General features: G+C 37.6%; 1 protein-coding gene across 7 annotated transcripts in view; it reads left to right on the top strand.

Moving 5' to 3' along the window:
* Nucleotides 1-25,778, top strand: part of PECAM1 (platelet and endothelial cell adhesion molecule 1) — a 38,137-nt gene extending 12,359 nt beyond the window's left edge. For 2 of the 7 annotated variants that reach the window (XM_013179052.3, XM_048064364.2), the window contains 10 exons: nt 541-822; nt 3,906-4,187; nt 4,617-4,724; nt 5,603-5,630; nt 6,095-6,165; nt 6,844-6,900; nt 8,975-9,043; nt 14,102-14,158; nt 20,667-20,689; nt 25,603-25,778. In XM_013179052.3, the coding sequence (XP_013034506.3) occupies nt 541-822; nt 3,906-4,187; nt 4,617-4,724; nt 5,603-5,630; nt 6,095-6,165; nt 6,844-6,900; nt 8,975-9,043; nt 14,102-14,158; nt 20,667-20,689; nt 25,603-25,632 (1,007 nt within the window). In that variant the 3' untranslated portion in view covers nt 25,633-25,778. The other 5 variants (XM_048064362.2, XM_048064361.2, XM_048064365.2 and 2 more) reach the window with 5 other exon arrangements.
* Nucleotides 25,779-26,242: the final 464 nt, after the last annotated feature.

The raw sequence follows: 26,242 nt of genomic DNA, 5'->3' as shown, positions 1-26,242 counted from the left end.
AAGCCAAATTTTTTGCTATCTATACAACCCCCTGACCAGCACACTACTTATAAACACCCTAGTTTCCTTTCCCATCATGGAACAAGCACAGTCAGTTCTCAAGTCTGTAAAGGGGGATTAATTGGGTTGTGACTCACTGCAGAAACAGAGGTCCCTGATTAGATGCTGCAGTATCCATCTCAGGTAATACATGTAATGTTACTTTACTTCCAGATTATTTTACTGTATGTATTTACTCCTTGGGTAAGAGCTAGCTCTGGAGTTTGGATGATCCACAGCTGTTTTACTGGCCTTTTATTGGTTTTCTTTGCATTCTGCTTGCATGCTATTTTAGTCTAAATCATATATTTTGTTATCTATGTTTTTGCTTTGTTCAAGTCATCCTCTTGCTTCCATTCTGTCGACGAGCAGGAGCCTCCCATATAGGCTAGGTGTGGAAACTAGCTAAATAGTGTATATTTGTATGTTTTATGTAAAATCTTGAGTATCTTTGAGTCTTATGTAATATAATTGGACACACGGTTTTTCTTCCCATTTTAGCTCCAGTCTCCAAGCCAACTCTTTCTGTTGTCAGTGGTTTACCGGAGGTGGTGCTGGGGAAACCTCTACGGTTAATCTGTCGTTTAATGACAGGAACGCCGCCAATAACATTCACATTCTACAAAGGAAATGAAGTTAAGAAAGTGGTAATTAATGACACATATGCTACATTCTTGGATGAAAATATTAGACAAAATGACAAAAGAGGATACAAATGTGATGCTAGAAATAATCACTCTAGTGGCATGAAAACTAGCAATATTCTCAACATCACAGTAATAGGTAAGTCTGTTCAATTCTTCTTGTCTAATGCCATATTTTGATTCTTGAAACTGCTTGAAGCAGCATATTATAGACTAAGCAAAATGGATGCTTTATAAAAGCATTATAGTTTATTATAATAAAAGCATTATTTCAGTCAAAATGTTTATAAATCCTTGTTCAAATGGAGTAAAAATAGTTGGAGATCTGTATCAGACTATTTGTCAATGAAGTAAAAATCTTGATAGTAGTCAGAATTGAGTTAACTACAGCTGAGTTTATTTTAATGCAAAAGACATCTGACTTGAAATCTTATTGTAGAAGTAGTCTTACTGGCAAAGCATAAATGATTTGATCTTGAGCGTTCAAAAATTTGAACGACAAAAGCTGTTTCAGTAAAATAATGATTAAAAATTTCAGAACCAGATCCATTTTTTCCACGTCTGATTTCCATAGGTCTGGATTTATTGCATATGTAAGGATATTGAAGTTATTTCTATGAATTTTCTCACCAAAATAAGCTTGCTAGCTAGATTCCTGGTTTAAAAAAAAAATTAAATCTACACTTTCAGTAATCTCTCTAAAAATCTCTGTTATTAATTGCAATGTTATGAGGCACTGAGGATGTTCAACACCAGAGGCTGCAGTTCCTTAGTAGCTCTGAAAGTCAGTCTATTATTATGCTGTATCTGCAAATAGTAGTTACTGGAAATGAGCAAACTGATCTGCAATATGAGAAGTTACTTTTGTGCTCAGTTTTAAGTACAATGACTTTACTAGCTTATAACCCTTAAGAGTGAGAGGACAAAATTGCACTGCTGAAATGTCCTGCTGCAAGGGGATATTTGAAATAAGGGAAAGAAAAAAAAAAAAAGAAAAAGAAAAAACCATGCATCTGAATCTCTAAATAACCACAGACATTCCTTAACAAAGGATGAGGATATTCAAATCTAGAACATGAGAGAACCTGTAGGAGGTGCTGCAGGAAAAACAGAGGCTGCATTAGAAAGGGCAAAATTCCTCTATCCATGAGGTAGCTGAAGCTTTAAAAAGGTGAATTGGAAGGTTATAGAAGAAAACATGAGGCTTGATATATGCTGGGAATCTTAACACTACTTCAAGAAGGAGCATGCTAGTGAAAATGCTGTGATTTGCAAGTGTGCAATTGGCAGATGTGAAGAGCAACTTCAAGAAGCAAAAAACAGTTTCACAGTAAGCTACAAGAGACTGATACCAATAACTTAAAACATACATGCGTGTTAGTTCTTACGTGGGTAAGAGTGTCTTGTTTTGGTAGGATTTTAACCAACATACTGTATTTCTATATATTTGGTGCTCTCTGAGCAGATGGTAGTAAAGTTTCACACGATAGTTCAGATCCTAGTGGTTCAAAGGAATTTTCAGTTTTGTGTCCCAGCCTGAATCCAAACTGTGTTCATTTTAAGAATATAAACTTGCTAAAATGTGGATTCTCTCTGAGTTTACTGAAGAAATGTGAGTTTTGACATTGAGTTGTACATGACTAGAACAGATATATCCAGAATTGTTGCATTTCTTCTGGGTCAGTTGGATTATTGCATAGCTGAAGGACATGCTCTTCACTTTCTTGGCCTCTAAACAAGTCTCAGATTACAGTATTTGCCTTTGCTTAGATTATAGAGCTAGGAGTGCACATCAAGTTCATCAGTTCCACTAGGATATGCTTTGCTAACACTGGAGAGAAGCTGAAATATAAAACCGTGAAAAGCTTTATCCAGTAAAATTTAAAGTCAAGGTAATTTGAAATAACAAGTAACAAATACAAAGCATAATCTTAGTCCCTTAATCAGTGTCTATTTCTACAGTGTTTTACACATCCTTGCTAGAACTAGCACATTGCATTATTTCATTACAGCAGTGTTTCAGGATATATTGTGACACTGTTTGGAAATTCTGAATAGAAAGTCACGCTTTGGAATCTGATGAACCTATCTGCTGCAGCCATTCTCTCCTGACATGGCTTCTTTGAGTTCTTTATATTCTGTCCTTTCTAGCTATACCAGATCTGGGAGAAAAAAAAACAAAAACACCAACCACCTTTTGTTTTATATATCAATCCTCTCACAGTCATGGGTCCAGTTGTAGTAGCCCACATTTTGCATCTAAATCAGCAAATCAGCTTCCTATCTAATATAAATGCAGCTTTCATGACAAGCATCTTTTCACATCAGATTTGGCTTCCTCCTTTTACTTCTGTGCCAGTGTTGCCTTGATGACTCCTCATTTACTTTTGTCTTGTGTTATCCATGACCCTGCTCCAAACACATTAATAATACTTCTAGAGAAATTTTGTTCAGCAGTTTTAGCAAAGCAGATGCTTCAAATCCAAAGCATTTTGGGAAGCTAGTGACATTCTACTTGCATTGTGCCATAGAAAGTGTTAACTGTATATACATCTTTTTTCCTGATGCAATTTTTAGTGTTGATTCACAAGTACTTATAAGCTAGCTCTGTATATGTTAATATACTTCATTAGTAACCTAAAAACTGTATTTTCACTATGCATATTCTTACAACTTGTTCAAATGCAGACTATCTTCTTTTGTTTGCTATATCTTGTAATCTTTAGAATTTAGGACTTGCTCATGCCTTTGATACATCATCTGTCAATGTTTACTATTGTTACAAGAAGGATATAATGCAGTTAGTATAAAACAGTGTAACTCTACATAACTATGGAAGCATAGGTAAATAAATTGAGCTATAATTATTTCTACTATCAAACTGCTGAGTGTGTTATTTCTGAAAATTAAGTAATTTCTAGGTTGGGGCCTGGTGGGAATCTGAAGGAGTTTAGGAGGCTGACTGACTTCTGTAGGAATGGATAGTTTCCTTTGGTGTCTGCTTTGCTTCTTTATGATGCCCTCTTTATTTCTGAGTGTATAAAAATATTTACTAGAGGATGCAATCTGGCAGAGATATTTCAGAAAGATTAATACTGTGCATTCACTCTGTTTAGCTAAGTAAAATGGCATTAAAGCAAGTATATCTACAATACAGTATTTTATCATCAAAGTTATTTTTAATAGCAAAGAGATCTGTTTCATTTGTGCCTTTCTTTGTAGTACCAATCAGGAATGCCAGCTTGGGCAGTATTCCATATGGGGAAGTGGAAGATGGCAGTGGGACTGCTTTTCTCTGCTCTGTGGAAGAAGGATCTTGGCCAATCCACTTCAGGATTTTTAAAAAAACTGATCACGATACTCTTTTATATGAAAAAACTGAAAGCACAGACAGAATCGTGTGGCACAAGGAAACAATGAGCAGACAGGATACAGGGACATATTACTGCATGGTTTCTAATCGAGCTAAGGTGAATGTGAAAAGCCATCCAATAACCATCAATGGTAAGTTAACTTTTACAATAAGCTGCACACTGCTATCATGGCAGGTGAGGTCGTGTTATCTGCAAAGTTACTAAATGTAAGGAATATTATGAAGTATACCTGCCTTACTTGGTTTTGTTCTACCTTTGGCAGAAGTTAGACAGAGAAGCATTTATAAACAGAGGTTATTTTACCTACATACAAAAGTTTAACAGATGCTCAAAAGCCAAAGGAGTCATATTAAGTTAAAAGCAACCCTTTGTTGTACTGACTTGTCTGTTGCAAGAGCAAGGCTCATTAGTGACCTTTGCATGCAAGTCTCCTTAAAGATTTTCAGCAGCGTGTAGGAAGGCTAATTTGTAGTAAAGTAAAAGCTCGCTTTATGCAGAAGTTAGTAATGATGACCAGTCAATGTATATACTCTCCTAAACGTGTCTTCCTTATTTCCAGTCATCTTAGCGTCTTGGCAGAAAGGAGTCATTGCCGCATTTGTCCTAATACTTATCGCAGGAGCAATAACTCTCACTGTATGGTGGTTTTTATGTAAGAAGAAAAAGGGTAAGAAATGATTCCCTTCTATTTCTTTGGTAATTAATGTACTGCAGTAAAAACATTGTATTTGCTTCAGGAATAAAGGCCCGTGGGGGTGAGGCCTCGGGAAATGACTACATATGTTTTTAAAAACCTAAAAGTCTGCTTAAAAATGCATGGTTGGGTCAAATTAAGCTGTAGGTGTGTTGAAGTTGTCCAGGTATCTTAGGCAGAATAGGGAGAACATTTAACTAATGGTGCTGGAAAGGCACTAGTGGAGCAAATGTTTTTGGAGGTAGGCCAGAATTGCACTATTCTGATGCAGTCCCAGGTCTGGAATTCAGACCCTTGAAATGCAGATGAAGAAGCAGCCTGAGGTGCTTTTTGCTCCATTACAGAACTACGACAATTTGATTCAGGGTCCCAACTTGGAGGTAATTGAGAGATTTCTCTAGTCCTCATGAAGGAAATTTTAGATTATTAGATTTTTTTTTTTCTCCACACACTAATACAATTTCACTTTTGTGTTTGCCATTTATCATTAAGATATTATTTCAGATCTTGGTGTTTTGGAAAGTAAGGAAATCTAGTTTAAATGAACATCCTGTGATATGCAGTACATTGCAACACATTTTGGAAAATTTTGAGTACCTGGATGCCCTAGGCAGCTTAAATTGACCAGGCTGAAATTTGAGGTTAAAGATCTTAGCTTCACTGCAAAAGAGACATTTAAAAGGGATGTAGGACACTAAGTAATTGATTTGGTAATATCTAAGAGAATTTACTCTGATTTGGGTAGATAGTTGCTGTGGTTTTTTTTTTTGTTTGTTTATTTTTAATTCTTATTTTAAAATTAATTTACTTGTACAGTATATTAATAGATGCTTTTATTCTTCTTTGTCAAGCTAAAGGATCATCCATGGAGATGTCTCGGTAAGATAGCTTGCTTTCTGGTAATGGTGAAGTATTTCTGTTTAAAGGTCTGGGGCCTTCCACCGTATGAATGTAGTTTATTATGGCACACACCTGCAAACAATAGATGGTTGTGCTTCATGCACCACCTGCTTACACAACAACAGGATGAGGAAATACTCTAAAAATAGAAAAAGGAGAGCTAAGAGAAATACAAGAATATCAAACCTACATTTGAATTTAGAATTTGCATTTAGAAATGAAATTAAAAATACAGAAGTCTTAAAGTAATGCAAGAAGGACCACCTTTGACTTTAAAGCTTACTTATGGTTATCATAAAGACAGAAACAAAATTTTCATTAGCTTCAGTACTTAAGAAATTGTGGTAGTCAGCATAGACAATGACTGATATTTGCATATCATCATGTTGATTTTATTGACTGTTTTGGATAATTACATAAACTTTTATTGGTTTGCTTTTCAGATCTGCCTTGGCTACAAACTCGACAAATGAAAAACTGGCAAGACAGCACAATGATGGAGACTACTATTCTGGTAGGATATTTTGCTGTAAGACTAGTAGTGAATTGACCTAATTAAATATTTATTCTAAGCTTTGGACTTGCATGGTTGTGGTTTAGACAGGGCCCAAATTTTTGGTAATCCTATAATCCCAATAACATCCTCCAAAGTGTCTTCTATCATTTTGTCTTTACATAGCTTTTTATGAGCATGTCTTATACAAAGACTTGTTTATAAATCTGCTCAGGCACTTCTACCAGGCAATCAGTTACTAATATTACAGATGGAAAATGATGGTAAAAGAGAATTTCTTCCTCATTTTGACAGATTTCACACAGATTCAAAAAATGAGTTCAGAGAGCAAATTTGAGTTGTGGCATGTGCTCCCGCGGTCTGGCCGCAACGTAGCAATGTTAACTTGCTCTTACTGGTCACTTTCTTTCCAGGATCTCAGTGCACTTCATGAAATAGGTGGACATGTTGTTTAGAGTACCTGCTATGAGCAAAGTTATCCCATTATTATTTTTTAACCTGATTATTTAAAAAGTCCTACTCACCCGTGTTACATGACTGGCTTTAAATGTGAATCTAAAAGTAGAATTTCTCATATGTAAATAAACAATGGCAATAGGAACTGCAGCTGTTTAACTCATTCATTTGATTGGCTTTAATAAATATTTTCTCAGCTTTACTTTTGCTTGAATATTTTAGGATCAGGTTACATTGAAGATGGTGAAAATCACATGAAATCAACAGATGAAAATAAAGGTAATTTCAAACTTAAGCAACAGATTTTAATTTTATTAATTTTATATAGATTTTTAATTACAATTGAAGGCTGTTATGTTTTCTTGTGGCAGCAGTGAGGATTCGATAGGTCCAGTCCTTTCCTCCTTCTCTCTGATAGTGGAGAAAACTGACAAATATAGATCTTTTTCCTCATGTGCAGAATGGAAATGACAAGACCCATTTCCGAACAGCATTGTGAAGTGTAATTAGTTGTGCTGGAACTGAGGCCTTCAGATGGAGGACAGTTTACAACTAATAGTAGGAATTTTAAGTTCTATATGACATATATTCAGAAACAGGGTTTTTTATTTTTTTTTCTACAGACTTCTTTTACTTCTCTGTCTTTTCTTCCTTTCTACAGATCTTGAAATATTTAAGCATTAAACCTAAAAATAATCTGTTATGAATCAGAATAAAATGACCTGCCAAATGCCTTGACATGTCACATGGGATAATATCTATAATCATTAAAAGGTGTCATCGACTATTGTATCATCTAGCATATTGTATTCTTCATGACCAGTGTTTTTAAAATATTTATTCAAAGAATACTGCTTAAATATGTGGATAATTTCACAGAAAAACTTGAAAACGACCTTTGGAAACTCTAGCTCAATGATTCTTGTTTTTTTTTTATCCTACCTGTTTCAGATGAAGTTAGCTCTGATGTAGCAACCTGCATGTGTGCGGGAAATAAATGGTTTCAGTCTTTATCCACTATAGATTAGGCAGCTTCATTAAAACCAGCTAGGCTATTGCAGGTCTGTGTACCAGATACAGAAGCCTATTATTCATATAATTCTAAAAATAACAGTAACCATTCTGTATTTGTGTGACAATAGCTTTTACTTCAGCAAGCAAGAGGAAAGAGCTTATGGTCAGTGTATGGAACTTAGCCCATTGTGGCCTGAATAAGTCAAATTAGAAATAGAGACACTCTCATGTAAAACAAACACACAGACAGCTGGAACATAGGAACATAAAGCTGTATCAATCCTCAAGAAACTTTGCTATTGTAGGAAGCATGTCATTTAAACTTTGTTATCGACTAATATTCCTTCTTAAACAGTTTTTTTTTTCTTAGCTTTTTTTTTCCTTCTCTCACCAATGCTATTGCAATATTGCTCCAAAACTAATGCTGTTGAAAGGCTGCTCCAAAATTTTACTGTTCTAATTATCAGATCTTTCTGTTCTAAAGAACCCGCAAGCATTTCTGCAGGATTCCAGTCTGGATGACTGCCATAGTCCTTTCCAACTTTTGCAGAAATCCAGTAGAAATCCATCTACACCCCAAGGAAAAGAGCAGGAAGTAACAGCTGTTGCTTGTCTCTGTTACATCCAGCTAGCCACTACTGGTCAGCCAGTAGTCTTAGTAAATCAGCTGTCTAATCATTGTCAAGCTTTTTGTGGGCATTGTAGAAAGGAGCATTTTGAAGAGGTAGATGGGTGGCCGTTGTAAATATTCTATGGAGAGCTTGAAGGGAAACTCTCTTTATGGAGAGCACAAGGGAAAAGTGCTGAAATTGCTTTGAGGCAAAGCAGAAATTGAGAGTATGAGAGGTGATGAGGGTAGTCATGAAAGACTTAGAGAAGGCTTTTAAACTCGAGGGAAGTGGACAATGGGAAGTGTCCTGCCACAGCAGCCATGCAAAAGGAAGAAAAAGTAATGGCAGGGAGAGATGTAGAAGAGAGAGGACCTGTAGCTGCAGCAGGAATAGGGGAGAATCCCAGATAATCTCCTGCTCCATTTGTGTTGTGACACTTTTGAAGGTGTTAAATAGAAAGTAAGAATTAAGGCGCAATTCTCACATCACAGAGTTTCAGAATTTTGGTTTGTGTTGTACTGCTGCTTCTCAGGTAGGGATGGACCTTAGGAATACGTAGGCCTTACACCTCTTATAACTCACATCTGCCATAAATAGGGCCTGATCCTGCACCTATCAAAGTCAATGAAGACACGTCCATTAATTTCAGTGGCAGCAGGATCAGGCCCACAGCTCAAGTGAAGCATGCAGTGCAACAAAGAAACATCTTCTTGATATTTTTGGGGCAGGACCTGACCTTGAGAGTGCTGAGGTGGAGTACACTGAAGTTGAAGTATCAACGCTTGATCCTCACAGAGGTAATAAACTGTCTGGCATCTACGGTTATGATTTGGGAGTAATTTCGTGCATGTTGCTACTCCCTGACTCTGGTCTGACATTAGCATCTATGAACGTAAGAGCAGGTTGTGCTTTGCATGCATGACAGTTTCATGCCAATAGTGTTCCTTAATGTAGACGATGCTGTGGCAACCATGCTCTTGTTCATTGCAGTCCTTCCTCTCCAGGGATCCTCTCGGTCACTTGCCCATCCCGTTCATGTGAGGTCTCTGCAGAGCAGGGCTCCCAGCTAGATCTGTGTCTCTGAGCAGAAAGCAGCCTGCTGTGAATCCTCATGTTAGAGAGTCCAAATTTATTGACAGCTGTTTGAGGTTAGCCACAGGGTAGGTTAACAGAGAGAACAGAAATCAGAGGAATTGCTTTTGTTTATAAAGGAACTGGCTGAAGGATGAAAGCTGTAATACACTTGTGATAGAGAAGGGAGAGAGAAGAGAGTGTATTTAGTCTTTCAGTCTGGAGAGGGCTGGAGACCATCCTGGGTTTTGTGACACATCAGACAGAAAAATTAGAATATTGGTACCCAGGTAATTTTGGCCCACATGTCTCACAGTAGCTCTATGGCAACAATAACCAGAAATCATAGCATGAGTCTAAGGTACGTGTCTCTGCAACCTTGTAGGAGAAATATCTGTTAAAATTTATTCACCAAATGCACACTTGAATCACTCTCTGTCAGCTGGAGAACAGTGATATCATTATACTCTTGTGCTGAAAGCTGTTAAATCTCTCAGAAACTTAGAAAAGGTTTCAAGTAGCTAAGAGTGAATAAAACCCACCAGAGACATTTATGCTATGCCCTAGCTTCTTTGTTTTAGCTTAATCAGAAGCAGACTGATGAAGGAATGAACAAATTTGCTTTTCCCTTGTAGGAAGGAACAATCACTTATTTCAGAGACCAAAGGCATGCTTGTTTAGCTAGTAATACAGATGTTTGGTCAAAATGCTCACTCTTCATGCTTGGCATCAAAGCTCTCTTGCTAAAGCCAGTCCTCCTGTTCTTCTGCTCTTTTCTGACATGCTGGTATCATTCATCACAGAGTTTTTCCTGTATTCTTAGCATGCTATTTATCCACCTCTGCTAAGTTCTGCATGCGGATAACATAGCTGTACTCTTTCTCAGAATAGGGCTAATACTTAATTGCTAATACTTAATTGTTCCAAATGTTTTCTGAGTGTGCATTGTACAATGTAGAATGGTAAAGATATGCTAATATATCACAATTTAAATGAAAAATCCTATTAAATGCAAGACCAGCATCTCTAAAAATAGGCTTTTCATCTCATTCCTGAGATTCCAGTATACGAGACTAAGTGTCTGTGCTATGTAGACTTCCATCATAGCTGAATCCCATTAAATTGCAAAATAATGTTTAAAAGAGAGTGTATAAATTAGATCAGACTATTCTAACTAAATGCTGACTCATGTTACAGACCTATGTATGACATACAGAACGTTAATTTATTCTGTAAGACTGAACCACGCTTCAAATACATTGAAATGTTATAACTCCCTGATCAATTTCTTGTGTTGCACCCAGTACACAAGTGGATGCATGCTTTGGTCACATAAATGGCAACTGCACTGCAAGCATTTAATGCGTTAATCTTTCAGAGCATCATGACGTTGCTGCTTAAACGAAAGGAGTTATATGAAACCAAGCTGCAAGTTTAATTCTTTCAGCTCTGCATTGTCTTTAGCAATGAGGAGAGGATGAGACTATTTCTTGGGAAAGGAGAAACAAAAATCTGTTTCATTATATACCCTTGTAGTAATCAAGCACGCCCACAAAACTAACAGCCATAGGACTGCCACTGGTGCTTTTATCACATTGATGTTATTGCACGAGTTTTGTTTCAAATTGTAATACTTACATCTCTCTGTGGGCTATGATCAGTCCTTGTTAGGGAACAGACCTTTCAAATTATCATCTAGCTCCAAATCCCAATTGCATCTGTTTTGATACCACCTATTTTCTGAATGAAGACAAAGTAGAGCACGCTTGTCTCTTCTCTGGGCGTGCAAGTCTCATCCAGCAGACTGCATGTACAGTCTGGTTCCTTCTGCGGAACCCCACATTGCTTTGATCACTCAGGACTAGCTTCAAATTATTTTATCTGTCCATTTATTTGTTCCTCCTACCACTGTTGTCAATGGTGATACTAATCTGAAGAGTAGGAGAATCATATTTTTTGTATTGTGAAAGAATACTGCAATATGTAAACTGTAACAATAGTTTTTGGGTCACTTTTTGAAATCAGGAATAACTGAATGCCACCTCAGAACAAGTTTACGTAGTTGTAGAAGGATGTACATTTTGTCTTGGCCAGTGGAGGACTAATACATTTTAAAGCAGTTGTAGTTTCACCCTGTTTTTCCAGCCATGTCTGCAGTAGCTGGCCATTTATGAAATGATTTTTAACACAGCATTATGGTGAATAGGCTAGTGCATCAAAAACTTTGTATGTACTATGGTCCTATCATAAGCAAAAAAGAACAGGGTTCATTACAACGTTATGGATGGTGGTAAGCCTGCTTGGATAGGTGGATACCTACTTTCTAAGTAGGGGTGAAGAGGCTACCTCAAATATGAGGTAGAGCTGGAGCTTCGCAGGCCAGCTTTTATTTGGGGTAGTTGTAGTTGATTGTTAATTTGATATTTAAAGAGGCAGTCATACTCAAGAATGATTAAATTGAATATTTGTGGAGGTTATATGCCTGACAAAAATATAATGCCTACCTTTTCTAAAGCTTAGTTGTATAGAAAGATGGCAAATGATTTAGACCTTTTATTATTAATATGAGCTAAACCAAATGTCAGTGCTAAAGTAAGATCAAGAAATATCCCTACAGTGAGAAGGGAGAAACTGCTAATCATGGATAATAACATGCTGCTTCTTTTACTTCTGTAGCTGGTTAGTCATCTGCAGGGTGGCAACATTATAAAAGTCAGTGAGAACAAAATGTCAAATCATGAAAGTAATTTCTCCAAGCACTGAGACAACTTTTGGAAGATTAGCAAAGAAAATAACATGGACAGTGTCATTATATCACAATTTAATGTAATTAATTTTCAAAACAAAAAGCTAAGGAAATACCTCCCACCAAATCTTCCCATAGAGTCAACAGGAGTATATTTGGGATTGTAGTCTGCTAAAAAATGTGTTCCAAATGAAACAAACTACCTTTCATTAAAATTCTGAAAAGAACACATCTTGCTTCACTGGAAATTTGTATTGATCATTTCAGCAATAGTCCATAAGCACAGGATAAGCATTTCATGATCTTCAGACTATTTTGCAAAGAATATTCATGCTAAAACTGCAGTGTGAAAGCTGGGATTAGGTGCTTTGTGCAGTGCAGCTCCTACTAGTGTTGAAATTAATAGCAGTTTTCTATCTCGATTCTGTTGTATTAGGTCCCAACTTTTAATGGACACTTAACAGAATTAACAAAAATTAAATTAGCTTTAGAAAATTAGGATGTGGTGCCAGAACCACTGAGGTTCTTCAGAGCAATGCAGAACAGTAACAGTCCTGATTTTTAGTCTGGCTGCAGATCAATATGCCTAAATTCTTTAAAAGTTTTAATAACTAATGTGCAGGACTTTGTATCCAGAAATGTGAACTCTTTCCATTTTCTTCCAGACAGGATACAACCATCTTCAATTTTTTTTATTTTTATTTTTTATTTTTATTTTTTACTTCACATAGAAAAATCTAACTTAGTGAAGATCTAAACAACAACAAAAAAAGAATATAACTTTGGTGAAGATACTCAGAAATTAGGGGAGATATTGATAGAATTTTCCTGAGATTTTATAAGTGACTCAGTTCAAATGAAATTAATGAATGTTTCTAAAATGCTTTGTGATCCTCAGACAGCGAGCTCCTAAGCCCTGCCTGCATGGCCTTTTAAACCAACTGAAGAAAACAATTTTAAGCATACAATTTTCTGGAGAAGTTTGCTTTAATATTAATCCAAACTACACAAGAAATCAAGGAAATTGCTCAAATCTGTTACTTGCCAGAGCTGCATTTACACTGGCTGTAGAGAAACTGAGTTCTTCAGCTTTTCAGGCCTTTGGCCAAGGCTTTGCTCTTCCCTACTGTGGTAACTGCCTATAGTTATAACAATTTGGTATCAAAACTCTGTGGGTAGGTTTTCAGAGATGTCAAAAAGGGAGGGGAAAAAAAAAAAAGGAGCTTTTTGCTTTCCACTTCACAGAGAAACAGAAGTTTACAGAGCTTGTAACCCCACGGGTCTGAAAAATGGATGGCTAAGACTAACATTGCATTTGTATTCCCAGTTGTGTCCTTAGAGGCATAAATCTTTTTCTTTCTGCATTTTCTTATTACTTTCTGTCTTTCCACAAGCCTTTTCAGCCTTCGCTCCTGCTATGTCCACCTGATCTCAGTGCAGTAATGGAAGAGTTCTGATGTAGTGAGGAACTGAGAGGAGACACTTCCTAGTTAGCACCTAAATAGAAGCTGTGCAGTATGAAATCTGCAGATATTCTTCTGAGATATTTCTCAAAGAACAGCAAAATAGATTGGTTTTGTGACTTTAAGATTTAATCAGGTTAGTTGCCAAAATAAGGCATAGTTAGTCTTCCAAATTACAGATCTCATGAGGTCTAGGATCCCTAAATCCTTAAAACAAATTGAAGAAGCTCTTTTAAGTGATCCAGAGAAACTCTTCTCTAGTGTTAGATATTTCTGTAAAATTAAAGTAATATCAAAGTTGAGAAAATTATTAGAATGTTAATTTTTAAAAGGGAAGGTTATATGGATGATAATTTTATACGTAGCAGATGAGACATCTCCCTCTCAGAACCTTATGGACTGGGTTTGGGGGAGGGGGTGTAGCTGTTTTTTCTTACAGACTCCACAGGCTGATTGCTGCTTATGTAACTATTTCCTCTGAAAGTAAAACAGTGTGTTCTGTTTGTTTAAGGAGCTTTTCGTAAGGCAAACACAAAAAAGAAAAGAAATTGATTCTGTGCCAATACATTTTCCAGCTCCTGTACAGAAGGGGACTGAAACAGTTTATAGTGAAATCAGAAAAGCTAATAATGGTAAGTAAGCTAGTGAAAAATTAAACACATAAAGGAAGCATTTGTATAGAGATTAGGGTTAAATTTGTGACTGAATAATTTAGAAGATAAATGCCTTAAAAAGCAATCCAGGTCACATTAGAACATTCCAAATAGCAGCTAAGAAATCACAGGTGTTGATGAACTGTATAACACCTTCATATTTTCTCATAAATCAATGACACTCAATGCAGTCAGATTAATATTTGTAATGTCTACTTCATCAGCCCATTGGCATTGTATAAGCTAAGTAGTTTGGCCTTGTGTCAGGATGTGAATCTGGAGCTGAACATACCCCATTAGGGATTAGGAGGCTATGTTGTGATTCAAACCCATCTCAAACTGCAAATGAACGCTTCATCCTAGTTGAAGAAGTGTTCAACTTGTTGAACTCTTCAACTTGTTTAAGAAGTGTTCAGCTATGTTTGCTCTGCATTATAAAATATTACACTGTGTTTGGGCATAACCCCAGCAAATATCTATGAAGTTTACAACAGTAAACTCTAAAAACCTCTAAAGCAATAAGATCACTTTAGTAGCATGGGTTGTTACTTACTTGTTTTAAGCACCATCAAAATTGTCTCAGATGTGCCAGCCACTCTGCCGTACATGTGTTACCTCCTGTAACAAAGACCTTGGAATTATTTATATGAGGGCATTAGCAGCTTACCAGCAGTTACCATCTATAAATGCTCTGGTAGCAATGAGTTCAGACACAGTTGGTTTCTTAATAGTTTGTCAAAGACTAAATCAGAAAGGATTTCCTTTACTCTCTTTGTATTAGAAAGTCTAGGTTTGGGCTGTAAACTCTTCAGTTTTTCTCCCCATCCATGTTATCAAGTGGTTTTGTTGTATAGTATGTTTAATTTTTGATCTTTGTGCTTTAATTTGCTATTATTTTCTGTTTTATAAGGCATGTCCCACTCCCTCCAACACAGTATTCTGTTTCTAAGGAACTTTTCATGTGAGGATCTCCAAGTACTTTACAAAACATAACTGAATTTTCCCTTGTGAGGACTTCTAAGTCAGTTTTATCTTCATTTTACAGCTGAATAAACACAGAGATTAGGTCATTTGTTTTAAGGTAATGTGTTCAGACAGTGACAACACTGGGAACAGAATTTCAGAATCCTGAACTTCTGCCTTGGTGCTGAGCCTATACATTGTACTAATTTTTCACAGCCTTGCAGTTAAAAGTAAAAACATCGAAGAACAGCCTTAGGCTCTTCATGCAGGATTGCCTGGCAGCATCATGAGGAAAAAACAACTCATTTCAGGCCTAAGCCCAAAAGCCACTAATATTCTGAAAAGTTTTCCAGTGAGCGTAGATTAGACCTGTAACAAGCTACAGAAGCTGACTGCGTAACCCCTTGCTTGCCTTCTGCTGAGGTGTGAAGCTGAGTATTATGCCTCTCACTATTCCTATTTTTTGACAAAATGGAGTGTTAGATATTAGAAGGATGTTCTGTGAGTTGCAGTGTAACCTCAAAGGATGGTATGGGGGAGCTGGAATTCAAAGCACTTATTGAACTTTACTTGCTGTAGTGTGGGAACTGCAATAAAATGAGATATGATTGAAAGACTGGTCTAAATTAGCCAAATGATATGCAAACAGCCCTTAATCTTGCAGTCCACCTGCTCTTTTATGCATAACATTCTACAGTTTCGGTTATTCTTGGAAACATAGTAACAGTTTATTGTTTTAATCACGTCTGTTTTTCCTGACTGATACACAGGAAAAGTGTTTCAAATAGATAAGCAGTGCATCACATAGCTATGCAGTTGCTTTGGATAGCTTTGCTACAGTCTATTTAAATGTAAAATTTGCTTTGATTTTTGATCAAATTTGACTGCAAGGTAGCAAAGTATAAATGCAGTGGAGGATCCTTAGGAAATAAATCTTAATAAGTCATTAATATATTCACAGAAGTATATTAATGGCCAATTCTGAAAGATACTGAACATTACTAGTGCTTGCAGAAGGGGGTTTACCTTTATGATCTTCACTATGTTTGATTATTCTTTGAGATTTTTGAGCAAATGCCTGAGAGTACAATCTCCTTCAGGAAGGTAACGGTTCAGACAAATGTGACCTCTGGGAAAATTATATGAATTGGGGAATTGGTGTCGGCTACACAGTTTGATAGATATAACATCCAAGACCTAAAAACTTTTTTTTTCCAATATTTGCTTGTAAATCACTTTTGTGGTTTGTTTGTTAAATTAGAATTAATCAAGTGCTTCATAAGCAGATTTGTCTTTTCAAGGAGTTGCCTGCGCATTTCAGAAATTGTGTCCATTACAAAGGAAGCTGAAGAGGTATCAGTAGTTGTTATGTCTGATGCAATTATTTGTGACTGAGCCAAATTACTTTTCATCTTCCTTTTTCTGACTCTGCTCACTGCTGTTCCCTGTAAGGCAGATGCCATGTCAATAACCAACTTCTGTTATTTATTTATTTATTTATTTATTTTTTAATTTCCACAGCTATTGTCCTTGTGCTAAATCAAGATTTCATAGTGCAGAGAATGCTCTGACCTTTTCTAAGGACCAGGCATCTGGCAGTGTGCTGAGCATCTGCCATTATTCCTTTTCATTTTCCCAGTATTGGCAATGTTATCTCCCATTCCAGTGTGTCCATCACACTATGATAAGACTTCGTAGCTTATCTGCTGTGCTACTTTTCTCATTCTGAGTACCAGGCATAAGGAGGTGCTACTTTAAAGATAAACAGGAATCTGAGAAACAAACTGTCAAATGCACATTTTGAATCCCAGAAGACCTGCATGGGATTAACTATAGTTACCCCAATAACAGTAAGAAAAGCAGGTCATTTGTAAAATTCAAGTCTACTCAGGTGGATTTCAACTGAAAGTCAAATAATAGTGCAGAAGACACGGTGTTCAAGAAGTTTGTCCAGCTATTGGATTTTTTTTTTTCCTAGAGCAATAGGCTACAAATTTAGTATTTTACAGAAAATACAAAATGCTTCAGACCTCAGCTTTAAATCAGTCCTTAAGTCCAAATTGTGAGGAATGCTCACAATTAGTATCAGGTCAATAACACCTTTGCCTAGGAGTCCTTCACATCTATCAAAATAAGCTAATTTCCTTAAAATACTGCTTTCTCTGGCTGCCCTATGAAAAGGTCAAAGTATATTGGGAGTCTGGGGAATTTCCAACCAAGTCCCAGAGCCATTTTCTTTTGTTCAGAACAGAGGCAGTCCGAGACTTAAGCAAAACAGACAATTGTCTCAATCATCAGACTGCCAAGAGTGATAAAACGTGGCCTTGCTGCCTACTTTGCCTGTGCCTGAGTCCCAGCAGGCCAGGCTGGCAGCTGGTGCTGTTCTGAGGGAGGGGTCAGGATGTGTCAGACGCTAAGTTTGGCTGGGAGGGTGGAGGCTCTTTAGAAGCATGATTTACTTTCATCGCACCTTTCCTCCTCCCCTGAGGCTGTATGGGCAGGAAGTCCAGGCAACTCCATACTGGTTCTTTCTCTCAGCTCCACCCCTTCCCTCAGCACTCGTCCCAGTTCTTGGGGTAGCACAGTTTTGATCACATTGCTGAGAAGATGAGCCAACTCTGTTTCACAGATCTCCTTATGTTTCCCAGAGCACTCCCTGGGGAATGCACTGTATTAGTAAAGCCTTGCTCCTTTGGTGAACTCAGCCTTTGCTCTACGTCAGATCCAAAGCTCACAGAAGCCAATGGTAGTCTTTGCACTGATCTTGATGTGCGCTGAGTTGAACTCATAGTGGCTTATTGCAAGATAACTGGTCTCTCTCTCTTCCTAGCTTCTCAACAGGAAAGTGGAAATCTAGTGAACAAAATGCAGCGCCAGCCTTTCTGCTGCTAAGTCTGTAAAAGTGAACTGGTTACTTGGAGGCAACTGCAGTGACGAGACAGGAAATTCTAAGAATCCTATTGCAACCAACAATGTACTATGGAAAAACAAATATATCCCAGTGGAAAGAGGCATGAGAAATCTCCATTGCATCCAGTGCTTTGGAACAAACTATTAAAAATCAGTCCCAGCAATCAGGAAATCTGCTGCAATACTTTCCTGCTACTGAGCCTCGGGCTTAATACCTCTGTACTTAGCTAAAAGTTCCCACTGAAAGCCTTTTCCAGCATAGAGAAAACTCACAAGGTCAGGGGATTCATGACATTATTCAAAAGCCAGGTCTTATGAGCACATGCTTGTTCCATGCAGTCTGAGATCATGCAAATAATCTCTTCCTTCTCCAAAATAAAAACTCTGTGTATCTTTAGGTTCTAAGACATGTTCTAGACCAAAGCCTCAATCTGAGACATTGATTCCAGAGCCAAATGCTGACTACAGCTTCAGCCAAAAGTTAGTCAAAGCCAGGTGGTTTCACTAAGACACAAACGTGCAGGGAACTTCTAATCTTGGTTGAACCTGAAATGCAAAGCACAATTGCATGCATGCCCCTATGCAAGACCTATTCCTTAAACTGCCTGCTAAGATTCCCTGTTAGAAGCTACTGCTCCAATCAAAGTCTTGGCAGAATATACTATGTGCCTGTAGTTCAGCTTCTTCTGCTGGTATTCTAGCATCTTAGTTTTCACCAGTGTTGGAGATGGGCTTGAGATGGATTGTAAATTGCAACTGCTTAGGCCTATGTTCTTTTCTCCATAGCATCTAGCAATAAGAAAGGTCAGAGTAGATGAGGATGACACTGCCTTAAATTACTGCCAGTAATGTATTCCTCTGTAAAAATGTGTTCTTTGAATTTTAAGCCCCATCAACTAAAAGCAACAGCAAGAATTTAAATCCATCAGAAATCCATAAAAGCACCTATACTTGGAAATCTTTTAGAAGTCAGCAGCACTGGACCTTCAGCTCATTTATCTGTTTCTCCTAACAAAATATGCAACTCCTTATTTGCCCTACTGAGGAAACTTGACCAGATTTTCTGTGTATGACTAGAATCCAGCTTATCTCTATTTCCCTGCTTTTGTTAGTAGGGGAAAGTCAGGTATCGTTTGAAAAAATCTCTGTTCTCTTTCATCACCGTAAAATTAGTTTGGTTCACGTAAAATTAACTTCATATTTTTAACAGGAATGAAAAAGTAAGGTTGTGAAAAGATTGATGTAGCAAAGAATCAGCATAAGCACCACATCGTTGTGCTGTCTGCTGGTAACAATTTAAGTGAAGAAAACCTAAACACTGAGGATGTATGCTGGTTTACCTGACTGGTACCTCTTAGAAATCTTATGGCCTTCTAGCAGCACTTTCAAAGGACACATAGTGTGACATCTTCCTGGTAGAGATATGGTCCTTAGCTAGAAAACCACACTATATTAAATCTGGGTGACAGATTACAAGAAGGCGGGATATCTGTCATTGTGACCTAGTAGCTTTGGAGTAGTAAACATCCCGTTGTTTGAAGTTTGGAATTTATACAAAATTTCTCATTTCCTCCTTCCTGTAAACACAATACATTGTCACAGAGGGCTAAACTGCAGCTCATTAATACTTCGCTTCATAAACCTTACATATAGTTTTGTCCACTTAAGGTCAAGCTTTGATGTAGCAGTAGGTCAGTAGCATTTTTGTTCGCTTCTGGCTGCTTTTGGAACACAGAAAACTTTGTGTGTGTTTCCTATGTAACTTTTTATTTTCTTTCTTTTCAAACTGGCTAAACATGTAGGCAGCAATTTCATACTGAAATTAAGTTTATGCACTGATATAATGTGCTGTAGTTGCCTGAGTTTCTAAGTGTTTTGTTAGCCTAAACATTGTGGATAGAATTATCTTGAAGAAAACTCATGCTGTACAGTGAAAGCAACATTCAGGTAATCTGTGTTTCTCTGCATTCCAGAAATTGCACCCTGATTGCATACTGTGTTCATGGATTTGCTTTCAGTGAAGACGAGTCACAAGCGTGTAATAAAAATGCTGATGGTAGAAACAGTATGAGCTTATCTGCACATAAATGTACATGGTTGCAAACATAAAGGCGAGAGAAAGAGAGACTTAAGCATTGTTATCTGCAAAGTTAAATTCAGCTTTATTCAGTTTCCTTGTTCCTTGTGCTGGCTGCCAAGGGAGTTTCTGAAAGACCTTTCTTAAGGTCTGTTTCCAGTAGTAGTGTTTTTTCGTGATATCCTTTTAATATTTATTTCAGAGCAATTCTCAAACTTTAAATGTGTTCTGCCTATAGGAGGATTGATGTTGTTACTTGCTATTTTAAAAATACTTAGAAGCATAAAGAGATTACTCCACATTTATAGAGAAAAAAACACTATTAACACAGAGCCCAGTCCAAACCCTCTGCTTTGAACATAAGATCTCTTGACACAACTTTTCTTCACTGAATTTGAACCTTAGTTGAAGGTAACAGTTTTACATCATTGCAAGATGAACAAACAAATTTACATTAAACATAAAAGGCTGTTTGCTGAAACTGATCACTCCTCAATGTGCTACTTAATTATTTACACATTGTATTTTATTTTGCAGATTCTATGGAAAACAGGCATTCTGTAAGTATGCATTTTTATATGGGAAATTAAAGATAGGAAAGTTAGGTTGAGATTATTGTGTATCTAATGAGATAGAGTTCTACGTTTTAGTATTGCTACATTTAATTTTTTGTTGTTGTTGTTCAGAACCTCCACTGGACAGCTACTGGGCAATCCCCTCATAAATATTCTTACTGGTCAGGCTTTCAGTACTACGTTTATAGAACGGTCAGTTTAAAAGCCTGTGGAACTGACTGGTATTTGGTAGTGCTGGTCACAGGAGGTAAATGACAAATACTAATTTTCCAAGAGTTTGTGTTAAACACCTGCATAACTTTGGATATGTACCATAAATATTCATGCTGACAGAATGGCACAAGGTTGGAGATGGCTGCTGCTTGCTTCAGGGTCCTGATGGAACTGAGGCACTCAAGATTCAGATATGGAAGCCTGCTAAGCTGGTTAACATATCACTAGTGACAGAGACATTTTTCTAGTTCCATTTGTAATATCTATAATGTTTTTGGTGCCAGTGAATCCCCTCAGGGTGTGCCTGTTCACATGCACACACATTCATTCTGTGATTAGGATATCCAGAAAAGTGAGCTCCTTCCTAAAATGTGAAAAGAAAAGTTAAACTAAGGAGGAATGTCTGATCCCTTGCACTTGAGGAAGAAGTCACTTCCATTCACTGTTTCCTTCTGGGTTCATTTTTATGCGCTGACACAACAAACGGGATGACTCTGTGGGCTGGTGGTGAAAACTGAGACACTGTATGAAATTTTGTAGGCAAGCAACTTCAGAGTACATAGATATGTCGCAGCTATATTTTTCTGAGAGGTGAGAACAGTACCATATGTGGAGGAGCTCAGCTAAACTACTAGGGGTTTTACAGTGGTTCTGCAGGCTGAGGTACAATATGCTGAACAGCTTTATAGGGCTAAGAAATCAGTGAAAAAATAGAAATTAAAAAAAAAAAAGACAATGACTTGAATGAGCAGTTCTGCTCTCAAGAAATCTGATTCAGGAATGTACATTTCAGGAATACTACTCTGAATGTTAGATAAGCTATCAATCCAACCTCTAACCAGGGGTTAGAAAGATTTTTTTTGGTGGTGTGGTGGGATTTTTTGCCATCCACTTTGTGGCTTTGGAACTTTACTTAAAAAGAAAAAAGTGAAAGACTCATAAATAAGAATCACAATAGCACAGTCTACGTCAGCTTATTGCATCCATTTGAATTTTGAAAGTCTCCATCAGCACTCACATCCCCCTGGGATAAAAAAGCAGTCCATTGTATTATTTACAGACACTGGCAGAGCACTGAAGGTCACAGATTGTGTTACAATAAACAGACATATTAACAGGCCAATGGGGTTTATAATATCATTGTCTGTCTTAGTTTAAAGGTTTGTTTTTATTCTTTGCTCTCAATTTTCTAAAAATAAATTGAGCTAAACCCTCCTCTGTGTTATACCAGGCATTCCTTGGAAAGTCACACAGAAGAAAGTTTGTCCCTGTCCAACACAAAGGGAAAAATAGTCAAGAGTAGCTGTGACAGATATCTGGTGTCCATTCTGGGAGGAGTTTGTTCCCCCCTCATCCCCACCATTTATCAAGAACATTGGAAGAAAGGCTAAAATTTTATGAACATCTTTTGTTTTCTGTTCCTGTGGCCAAAAATGAGTCAAAAATCTCTCCATGAAAGTATAATGAGGCTGCTTCAGTGCAAATGTGCTGACCACCCCACATAAATTACTTTTCTATTAATTAAATAATTGGGCTATTAAAACTTGTTAAACCATACAATCTATGAAGTAATGTTAGATTCTAAGGGGAAAAAGTGTCAGCTGAGGGCAGTTTTCTTTGTGTTGTTGGTATAAATCCCTGTTAACAGTAGGAGAGTAATAAATTTAGATTCTCTGTAAAACTAACCTCATTTTCAGAAACAGCACAAAGAAAAATCAGCTTACAACACTTGCACATCTTACCTGAGTTTTCCTAAATAGTCTTACTCAGTTCATATCTGTAACACTGTCCCATCTTCAGATACTGTTCATGTACCTAATGTAGTAACTGTTCCTTTTTTGAATAATTAGTGCTTTAAAAGATATGGCAAAAACAGGTCCCAACCTTCTTCTTCTTAGATGCCCACTACTATTCCTAATAAAATCTGTGACAAAAATGTAGCACCATCCCTCTTGGGAACCCTCCAGAGAAGTGACTTGCGGTAGGATTGGACAGATAAATTTCCAGGCAACATAGATGAGAACAGAAGAGTCAGGGAACTGCTAAAGGTCTTTCTAGCGTTATTTTGTTGCAACAGTTCTTCTCTGTAGGTCATTTTCACTCAGTGCATAACTGAGGTTTGGTCCAAACGAGGAGTTGTTGGTCCTACTCAAGAAAAGGAAAATGCTCCTCATAAAGTGATCAAGTGGCTCAAACTTCCTCCCCAGCTGTTCTGCTTCTTTACAGCCAGCTGAAATATTTGGCTCGGAGGTGCAGCTGCTTTTGGTTTGCTACTCCCCTAATTTGTGAGTGGAAGGAGGCCTTCAGCAGGCATCTTAATTGCAAGAAATGCCAGATGGATTACTTACCTATAGTGACATATCAAAAAACTTGTAGAATTTGCTTCTGTCTAAGCAGTAACAGGTATTCCAGAAGGGTCTATGGGACAAAAGGCAAAACAACAGAGACAGCAGTATTTTGCTAAGAGCTATGTTTTCAGAGACAGGAGGACATGCAATATTTTTGCTTCAGTAATCATGGTGGAGTCTCAACATCAGATCTCACTGTCCCTTTCACTCTCTAAGTTCGGACAACAATGTGGGTTCTGCTCCTCAGATAAATTCTGTTAACTTATTCAGTTCTGCAGTGAACTTTCTGATCTTTCAGATCTTTCTGAAGTCACAGCCAAAACAGAGTACTACATGGAGGAAAAGAAAGATGAAGAAAATCATTTTAATAATAAGTGCTAGCCTTGCTCCCATCCCTTTGCCTCTCTATAGTTTCTGTCAGAGTAAATATAATCCAGGATGGAAATTCAGGAACTTTGCTTCATCTTCACTGAGAGACCGTTATAAAATTGAGCTCAGGGCTCAGACAGTAAATGTTGTTTACTAACAGTAAGTGCTGTGTTACACAGAATCATTAAAGTGTTTGCATTATGTCAAGAAAAGTGGTGTATTAGAAAAACAGTCAGTTAAATTCTGAGTTATTTGAGTTGTATAAAGGTTTAATTGCACTATAGTCCTGACTGATTTGCCATCCAGGCTAACATTAACCTGAATGTCTTGGGCTTTTGGGACGGTTAGAAATGAACCCACAGTTTTGGGGTGGGGGTTCTTACCTCTTTCTCCTCTGTTTCAAGAATTTGTATCTTAAACGCCATCCATAGGAAGTATTTGCAAAAGAAATGAATTACTTAGAGAGGAACTGGGAGGAGGTTTCCTTCCTGAAATCAGAGCTGGCAATCTTTCTGAGTTATTTAATGGTCCCAGTTTCTGAAAACATATTGAAGGAAATATCTTAACAATGAGATAGCCACTTCGCCAAATACTAATTGGTATTGTGTCAAATTTACCTCAGCGGTACATTCTGACTTCATATCTCCTCCTCCCGTATTGCCTCTGTGTGTTTGTTTGTTTGTTTGAGTCTGTCCAAGGAGTATATGAGGACTGGCAGCCTCAGTTGGAACACAGTGTACTGTTAGCCGCCTATTTGTATGGCCTCAGAATGTACCCTCGGTGATAGAAACATGTAAAAATTAAATCTATTTGCAGAAATATGTTTGTTTTCAGCTACTTTCTCATCTTACTCAAGTGATCCCAAATGCATTTTGTAAATTTTCTGTAGTAAAGAAATTGCTTCATGTTGCTAGCACAACATAGCACAACCTAGCACATGTTGCCAGCAAACCCCCTTGGAAGGGGGATCTGGCACGTGTTTAACTGTGGACAGTAACATGGCACAATAGCTCCAGACAGGAAATGAGGATGAAGGATGTGTCAATTTAAAACTGGGGGGCATTTCAGGCAGTCAGGATATGAAAAACAAGGTGATACTCTGAAATAAACACTGAATTATAAACCAGGAATTCCTGCCTCTGACTCATGGGGCAAATCCTTTGGGGGTAAGTCCACAAAAGGAATTAGGCGCCTCAGTGCTGACAGACTAAACTATTAGGTTAGAGGCCATCACGTACTCTTAGCAGATATTTGTGGGAGGAAGACTTGCTATGGCAACTGATGTCAGGAAAGACCTGACAGTTGTGAATCCTCGGTGGACAGAATTATTTCTGTCATGTAACATAAAGTCTATAAAGCTTGGGATCTCTCCTTGACCCTTCCCACTGGTTAGTGCAGAGGACTCCTCCAACTGCATGCTGCCTCTCGTGGTTCTCAGTGCCAGGTTTCAATCTCCCCAGTGTGTACTGAGCAGATAACCTACTGGAAGGAGTAGAAAGGTGGTGTCTGAAAGTTGGATGATGCATTGCTCTCTGTTAATCTACTCAAATGCTTCTTGAGAAAGTTTTTTGTTCTTGTGGAACTGAAGATCAGGGCCTAATTGTGGTAACTGGGCATCTACTTGTAAATAAAGGAACTGACTTTCAGATCCATTCAGTGCCAGCAAGTTCTATAAGAATCTAACTTTTATCAGTAAACACGCAGTTACAGATGTTGCTGCTTTACAGTATTGCACTTCACTCTTTGATTGTTAACCCAAATCCCCAACTGTCTTATCTCCTTTTTTATCTGATGAAGATAATGCTAATATCTCCCCAGGGAACTGTGCATATTTATTAGTTCATTGTACAGTGGTCTAAGGAAGATGTTATTTTATTTTAAGTTTTTGTATTGATCAAAAAAGACAGGAGAGGGCAGGGGGCTATTTATACTCATACTTTTTTTTTTTTTTGGTCTTGTTGCCAACAGAGAATACAAGGGCATCCTGATGCTACCTAGAATACTCATCTCAAACATCATCTGGGAGAAGAAAACAAGCCGAGATGGAAGATGTTGCAACTGTTTCAAAAGCTCTGCAGCACTTACTTATGAGTTTGCCAGGCTCTTCTTTTCAAAGTTTATTTCCTCAGGGGGAACAATAGAGATATTCCTAAAGCATTTAATGGAAAAAATTGAAAAAAAATTCTCATAGGGAAGTGGCTCTGGAAACCACTGACCTAGGTTCCCATCTTTAATTTCCCCTGCTAATGCAATTTTGTCTTTCTAGCCTCCCAATTCATCATGCTCTGAGGAAATAAAAGGGGAAACTACGGCTGAGAAAGTACATTTCTGCAGTGCAGTAACTACTGTGATGCTAATAGAATGTAGAAATATCTAAGCTTGCTTTAAACTAGCTAACTTGGTAATCAGTAACACTCTACTGTGGCAGAACAGAGCTCAGCACAGCCTGCCCAGCCATGTATGTACTTCGACATGATCTTGCATCTTGCGCTGAACTCCCTGTGCTGCAGCAGCTGGACTGCTACCAGTCTTGGAGCCAGCTAATTTATAGCTCACTTGGATGCTACACTGCAATTAGGGCCTAACAGAAGAGTGAGCTCTGGGCTCT

The sequence above is a fragment of the Anser cygnoides genome, chromosome 19 (assembly GCF_040182565.1).
Source record: "Anser cygnoides isolate HZ-2024a breed goose chromosome 19, Taihu_goose_T2T_genome, whole genome shotgun sequence".
NCBI classification, from domain to species: domain Eukaryota; kingdom Metazoa; phylum Chordata; class Aves; order Anseriformes; family Anatidae; genus Anser; species Anser cygnoides.
Note: the sequence above shows the minus strand (reverse complement) of the source record. Positions and strands in the feature narration are given on the sequence as shown.